General features: G+C 43.2%; 1 protein-coding gene across 1 annotated transcript; it reads right to left on the bottom strand.

Annotated features, from left to right (window-relative positions):
- Positions 1–281: 281 nt before the first annotated feature.
- Positions 282–7,044, bottom strand: tent5bb (terminal nucleotidyltransferase 5Bb). Its single transcript, XM_047019651.1, has 2 exons — positions 6,555–7,044; positions 282–1,995 (listed from the first exon to the last, which is right to left on the bottom strand). Exons 1-2 carry the CDS (start codon positions 6,708–6,710, stop codon positions 970–972), a joined length of 1,182 nt encoding a protein of 393 aa, XP_046875607.1. The 5' UTR covers positions 6,711–7,044; the 3' UTR covers positions 282–969.
- Between the last annotated feature and the right edge of the window lie 741 nt (positions 7,045–7,785).

Raw genomic sequence — 7,785 nt, 5'->3', positions numbered from 1 at the left:
AGAGTGAGAAAGAGAGAGTGAGAGAGAGAGAGACAGAGACAGACAGAGAAATTAAATTAAATAAAAAAACATATATAGGTGGTGTAGAGGGAGCATTTAAGAGTCACATCTCAAGGCTTTGACACATTTAGGGATTTTCTAATGTATCTTTGTGTTCTGTCCCATACAGTGAGACATGGTCAAACTTCTCTTGTACGTCCATTTTGAACACACACACTGTATTTCTGCATACCATATTTGAAACCTATAGAATTGAGGAAGAACGAATACAATTTTGTCACTTTTCTCAATTTTTTTAATGATTTGAAAAGGAAATACCCTGACCCTGAATACAGAAATGTACAGTTACCTGGGTGGAAAAGTTTTCAAAAACAGTCCTTACATATACCGATATACCATATGTTGGTTGGTTTCAGGCACTTGGAATCACAACATTCTTTTCACATGCTACACAAGGAATGAATTCTTTGGTCCTTTCGTCTCTAAACAAGAGGTTCAGTTGAAACCACAGACAGAACAGAACACAGCTTTTTGGGTTCTTCACCCTATGCATCCTAAAAACTTTGACTAGATTGGGGACAACAACAAAAAAAAGCACCCCAACAATTTAAACGTTCTGTTTACATTACTGGACGTCGAATTTTGACAGTACAGTATATACAATGATGCTGGTTTTGAAACAACAACAAATATTACAAATATTACAACAACGGCTCAAATTAGATTTACAGCAGTTTTCATTGATGTAACTTAGTGGAATGCGTTGCAATTGAAGATTTGGCAAAAAAAAAAGTACATAATACATCATTTTCCATTTTTGGGGTGCTCAGAGGGCCTCCCACAAATAGCCACGGTGCCACAGATGCACTGAGCTCCCTAGCGAACTGCTCGACTCACATTAACAGAAGACCAAAACTAAAAGCTTTTAAAGATGTCCCAGTCCTAACCCCCTCCCCCCCCCCCCCCCGCTCAGCTGCAGGGCAGCCATGTCTGATAAGAGTTACTGCAGTGGGCCATGGGCGACTGAACACGGGCCACATAGTAGTTGCTGAAGTTGACGTCTCGGACGTAGGGAGCTGGCTGGTAGTAGCAGGTGATGTTGGAGAGCGCTGGGATGGCGTTCTGCTCGGCCATAACCCTCAGCGCCAACGCCGAGATCAGCGCCAGCGTCTGTCGACGCTCGTGGCCCATCAGGCACACGGTGCTCTCGTCCACCACGCCCCTCAGGGTCACCAGGCACTCGTAGCGCTTGTGCTCCATGCCCGCAAAGTGGTTCTGCAGGTAGGCCTCCAGCTTCCTCTGCTGCTCGCCAATGTCCGGGAAGTCGATGAAGAAGCGCGAGCACATGTAGCGCTGCAGCTGCTTCATCTGGGTCTCGGAGGCCGGGCGGAACCCCCGCACCAGCAGGTGGCAGTACTTCAGCAGCCCACCTCCGCGGATCTCCTCAGGGCTGCGCGTGGCAATCGTTTTGGTGTGGAGGTGGCTGAGGGCCTCCTCAAAGTCCCCAAACATGCTCTCACCTAGAACAGTGGGGTGGAAGCTCTCAGACATGGGCGTCTCTGAGCAGCGATCAAACAGCAACAGAGAGTCCAGAGTGATCTGGAACGAGTCCACGCTGAACTCAAACTGGCGCCGTAGAGAGTCGACGAACTTGAGCTCCACATTCTTGCCTGTGTTGTTGGAGAGCGAAATCAGGCTCCAGCGGTCCGTGTCGTTGCACACCTTCACCAGCTTCTGAACGTACGCTTCCTTCAGCGTCAGAGCAGAGATGCGCTCCCTGCTCACCCCCTCCGGAAGGAACTCCACCAGGCTGTCCAGAACGACGTCTTTAACCAGGCGGAAGGTCTTGTCATCGGTCAGGTTCAGGCCAAAGATCAGGTCCAGGTCCTTGTAGCCCAGGCCGGTGTCCTGATGGAGAACATAGCTAGCCGCCGAGCCGTTGAGCTTCACATCCCGCACCACCACCCCACACTCCTCCAGCCGAGCCCTGACCACCTGGAGCACAGACAGACAGAGAGAGAAAGAGAGAGAGAGAAGGGGGGGAGGGAGAGACACAAGCACAATGATTCCCCTGCAGGTCAAGTAAACACAGAAATCGATTCTGATATGGTACTTCAACCAAGTACCATAACCAACTAACATTTCAACCAAGTCCACTGACATTTTAAGCAAACTCAATATCCATTCATCTGCAACAAATGGAAATAAGAAGAGGTGGTTGAAATAAAAGAACAGCTGTAGTAGATTTCTGTTGATATGTAATGTGTTTTGGCTAATCTAAAATATAACCTGTCAAATCTAAAACACCAAATAACTTTAAATAACTTCTGAAAATGTTTTGTAACAAAGTTTTGAAAACTATCCAGTCAGTCCTACATTCAGCATCCAAGTATTGTTCTGCTTGTAAAAATGTTCCTTCTGAGACAGACAAACCTCCTTAGAAAGAGGAGGGGTCCATTTCTGGTAATACATGAGGATGATCTCTGGGAAATGGCAAGTGGCCAGTGTATGTCTTTTTTACTGTTTTTACTTTTAGGCAAATTTTTACTGTTGGAACTTCAGCTGACCTCGGGGGTTATCTCTAAGAATGTGTATGACACTGGAGAGAAAGAATGAAAGGCAGTTCTGTTGTGAACTTTGTAACCCAAACTATGCCAGTTATCAGGTCACAGCAAACAACTGCCGAGCTGAAGACAGCTGAGATGGTTTTGAGAGGCTTCCTGTTTATCGCCTCACTCAAACTGTGACCTCAACTTATTGTATTGGTGGAGACATGCCGAGGGCCTCTACAACAAGTTTTATTACACATCTCACATAATGTATTTCCCTTTGTTCAGTTAACCACCATGTACTCAGGCCCATAATCACAGGACAACTATTTTAGATTACCAGGGCAGAATGCATCTGGTAAGCCTGATACAGACATAAACATAAGCCTGCGCCTTCCCTCACACAAGCATTCTACTTTCAAGGTGTTCTTTATCTTTCTCAAGAGATATAGCCTGGGCCACTTTGGTGTGGTGAAATATCATTGAAGTGGTACGGGTCTTTTGTAAACACAAGTGTGATTTGTTCAGCTGAGCTAGTCACTTTAGTTTGGTAGCCAAGCAATAAAAAAGCCATTACCCAATACATTAAGCACTCTTGGCATCTTTAGCAGAGAATGGTCCCTTAACTGACTTGGGGTTCCATTCAAGAATTGTACGTAAATTGTTTCATCCTATCCTCCAAGACACAATGAAAGCCAAATGTGTGCTTTTTAGACTGTTACGCAATCCTGGACTTTATAGCTACCCTTTTACCTGACTCAAAACACACTGCATGGAACCTGGATGACATGAATTGCCCTTGGCTACTGTGGGAAACTCTATGACAATGTAATATACACAACCATTAAAATACAACAGCAAAAAAGGTTCAAATGTTAAACTAAAGGTCATGACATAATAGAGCTGTTTTTCAAAGGGACCATTTATGGGTATGGCATGACAGGGTATTGATTTTCCAACAAAAGCAGTTTATGGATGGCCATTCATCTGTATTTTTTCCAGTGAGGAAAGCAATGTGTTTATATTGGTAACCCAATCTCTTGAAACAGATGGTCAGTGAGGGAAAAAAAACCCACAGAGAATATTAAAGAGACTGGTTCTCATTTCAGCGGAACAAACACAAAAACGTCAACTATTTATTGGTGTTCCAATTGGGGTTCCAATGCGAATCAACTATTATCCGGACATTACTTGAGAAATGTTTTTAACAGAAGTGTTTACTAAACTTTTCTTAATCAAACTAGTTAACGAACCATGTCTACCATATCTACTCAATCAAACCATGTGAAGGCTCCTCACTTAACACGGCCTTCAAGGCTGATTAGTGCTATTAATCAGTACAATATCAAACAATACGTGTTGTATTGTGGCCATGCAAATTGGTGTGGAATCTCCACTCCATAGCAGAGGCCCCCCCCCCCCTTCGACCTCTTCCCACTTTCCACCTCCAGCAGCCACAAAGCAGACCTGGACACGTTTCACAGAAGCACCTGGTGAGCTGAGTTAGGGGGGACACATCCGCCGACGTCGAACTAGAGACTTGTAAAAGAACCACAAACAGACCAGACCGTCTGGTGTTGACAACGCCTTGGCGTCTCTCTCTCTCTCTCTCTGCTTTCCCACTCCAGTCTGTGTAGTTTCCTTTTTGCATTTAATTTTGCTGTGGCTCGAATGCATTTTATTATTTTGGTCTGAAACAGGGTAGGCATTTGCCAAGCCATAGTGCCTGGACACCCATAACAACACTGCAGAAAGTCACTTCAGGCCCTGGGAAAGAAATAGCACAGTGAAGGAGATGTTTACAGGCTCTTCCATTCATTCCAGGCTCTCCTCTACACTTGCTGATACTAGTTGAGTAAGATGGAACAGATGATGGGTTTGTCATGGATCTGAATGACTTCCTTGACTTTTCTTGACATGGGTGATAGGGTAACCTGTATGTGTAGGTCTGAATGAGGCCCCTACAGTAAACCAGCCATCTAAATGCAGCCACAGAGATACCCAGAGGTGGATTCTGGACTCTTTCCTTAATGAGAGAATAACTTCTGCAACACAGCATGAAAAACGATTGAGTCAAAAAAAAAAATTGGGTGGTAGTGTTCTAGAGGCAGCCCAGTAAATCATGAATGAATCAAAAGGCAAATGATGAACTGCATGTGGCTGACTGGCTCACACAATGAACTCAAGCCACTCTCCTGCTACAGGGACTTGGTGAGTGAGGTGGTGTCCTTCGTTCCACAAAAGACCGCCTGAGGAGTTGGGTTACTGTCTGGCAGGAACAGCGGTGGAATCAGGCGACTGGTCTACACTTACCACACCGATACCTTGTCAGCCCTGACCCACAAGTCCACTGTTACTGCGGGGACTAATCCAGTTTTCACATTCTGCTCCAACAAACAGGGCCACGATCACCATGCAGGGAAGTGGAGAACACTTCCAGTAATCGCACAATGATGAAATCAGAGAACTGAGGAAAAGGAGCACCACTCTGCCATGGAGACACAAGCAGCTTTGAACTGTCTGGGCAGTTTGGGGTGTTTTTGCATTTAGCAAAGTCTGATTTTTCATTTAGCAAAGCTAAAGCCATTCCCTTTCCAGGCCAACCAAAAAGAAGTTAGCCACCATACCTCCCGCCCCCACAATCTCACCCCGTAAATTGTGTAACCCATGACAAATGTTGACTTTTTCCACAATATGGTTATATCATCATGACGGAAGCGGGTCAGGCGCTACTAGTAACAGTGTGGAGAACTTCTTGCAAAAGTGTCTATCAAAAAGGTTTTTGACGTGTGGCCCCTCAGGTTCTCCGACATAGCTGGATGGAAACATTTGAATGTTGTAAGCAGTGGAAAGGACCACACATCAAAGCAGAGGTGTCGGCAACAGTGAGAGTTCTCATTTACAACCCCCGTTGCTCACACCAAGGATTAGGACCTACCACAAACAGATGTTATCTAGATGAGTTGAGTTTCAAAAACACCCAATCGAAAGGCCTGCTGAAGCCTCGAAAAAATCTATGAGAAGGAAACTATTTGCGGGTCTGTCTTTAGACATTGTAGGAAAAGAGAAAGCAGAGAGTAGGGTTTGAGATATGCTCAAGAGTCTAATGTATAGTGCAGATGGTATAAGCCTTGGGGGTTATGAAACTTTTAAGGTGTTTCAAAATAATAATACACAATAATACACCAAATTAACTTACTCTGAACAGGCAGATAGTATATTATTAATGTCCAATGAATAGAAAATTTAAAAAATTAAGGACAAATGTAATGTATCAATGAATTTTCAGAAAATTATACTGAATTTGTTTTCATTTTCATCTGTGATTCACTCACTAGATAATGGTGTAGTTTAAATATGAAGACCAGCTGGTAAAAGTACAGCTTAAGTCTACATGCTGATGATTAGGTACTTTTTTATTTATTATTACTGTCTCATTCAAGTCCCATTCACCCCTACACTATATGTTCCAAGAAGCCAGAACATTTTGAAAATTTTCATAGAAAAAAAACGGAAAAGGAAAGATGAAATCTTATGGTTGGAATGTTGACCTTACTTTGTCTTTATATCTCACAAAAATTAACATTCTCTCTTTGTCTCTGTCTCTTTATTTCTCTCTCTCTTGCTCTCTCTCGCTCTCTCTCTCTCTCTCTCTCTCGGTCATATGTATGTGTGAGAGAGAGACAGTGAAAGATGGAGGTAACTTATTGGGTATAACAGTACAGTTTTTTTATTGCTTTATTGAGTTATAGGATATTTTGCAGCATACTTTAATAAAAAAAGAATTATGGACACTCATGGACGCTCGAATACATTTTGTGTGTTCCTTTACAAGTCAGCAGTATCTTTGTATTTATTTAATCTTTAACCACCTGCTCAACAATCTATTTAGATTGTTTTGGAGGAAAATGCGTAACATTTACATGGATGATAAAATCACAGTTGTTACACTAGGTGATTGACAGCAGCCGCTGAAAGCGAGTGCATCCAGATGCTTTAACTCACCTGGACTATTTGTCGGGGTTGGACAGAGAGCGTGGGGAAGTTTCCACGTCCGTGAATAGGGACGCTTTCCCCGAGGATGGAGTCCAGACGCTGCACCTGATCCCAAGACAACACACAGAACCGCCGACTCTGCTCCGACGCATCACCGGAGGACATGACGATGTGACTGAAGAGATGTCCAAATCTGCTGTTGTTTTGGAGATTTGATATCGACAGTAGCAGAGCAATTTTCCTAAATCTAAGTCACTCGTCAAATTAGATTAAATCTTAAAATATAAAGGGAACTCCGCTGTAGCCTAACGCTTCCCAGAATTCAGTTTAAACAAAAGTTTACAAATGCGCAAATTTAAAGTAAAATTGAATTATGAACACAAGTAAATGAAAGGCTATCAATGCACATTTCTGAAGTTTCCTCTCACTGTGATACACTAAAGTCTGTCTGTAATCCAGTTTGAGGTGTACAGAAGGGTTTTACGAAAATGGGATTAAGACAAGCGTTCCTATTGGCTGGTCGGTAATGTTTATGAATACTTGAGCATACACAGAACTACGCAGCCAGCCTTGAGCACACCCACTTTCCCTGCGTCAGAGTCAAGGGCGCTGTCATTGGACACCCAAGAGATCCAGTATACATTAGTGTGAGTATATCTGACGTAAATAGAGTAGGTTGAGAAGATATATATCTTAATCTTATTTCCGTCATTACAATTATATTTAACTACTCAGATTGCTAAATCGTAAAATATACGGATGTTAGCATTATAGTCTCTTTTGTTTGCAATATTTCTATCAGAACAGTTAAATTGCCAGAACTATAGCCTAGTCATTTAGTCATTTACCCCAATATGTGTTCAATTTAATCTCCAAATGCCCTTTAAAATATGGACGGAACAATAATATGTGTGTGTGTTTTATGTATGAGAACAACAGGTGAGTCACTGTTCCTGTAAAAGGCCAGACAATCCAAATACCATGAATATGAAAATTGGTCAGCTAAGAGGCCGCATGAATTGGGCATCATTAACGAGCCACGTTAACATCTTAGAACCCTCACAGGTTCCCCTGGAAACCATATCAGCTGGTCACTGACCAGTGGATTACCACCTGCGTCACAATGCTAAGAATAAGTCAGACCCCGATCCAAGGCCCCCATTTTCCATTGTCTCTCGCCCACTTTCTCCTGGTGTGTGAAGGCTCCCTAGACCCAGGGTGAGCCTGTTGACAGTCTGTC

This window comes from Hypomesus transpacificus, chromosome 4, assembly GCF_021917145.1.
Source record: "Hypomesus transpacificus isolate Combined female chromosome 4, fHypTra1, whole genome shotgun sequence".
NCBI lineage: Eukaryota > Metazoa > Chordata > Actinopteri > Osmeriformes > Osmeridae > Hypomesus > Hypomesus transpacificus.
Note: the sequence above shows the minus strand (reverse complement) of the source record. Positions and strands in the feature narration are given on the sequence as shown.

Coding starts and splice junctions, on each gene's coding strand:
- tent5bb (XM_047019651.1), bottom strand. CDS start 6,710: ATGTCCTCCGGTGATGCGTCGGAGCAGAGTCGGCGGTTCTGTGTGTTG. Junction 1,996..6,554: donor AACCCCGACAAATAGTCCAG/GTGAGTTAAAGC, acceptor TCTGTGCTCCAG/GTGGTCAGGGCTCGGCTGGA.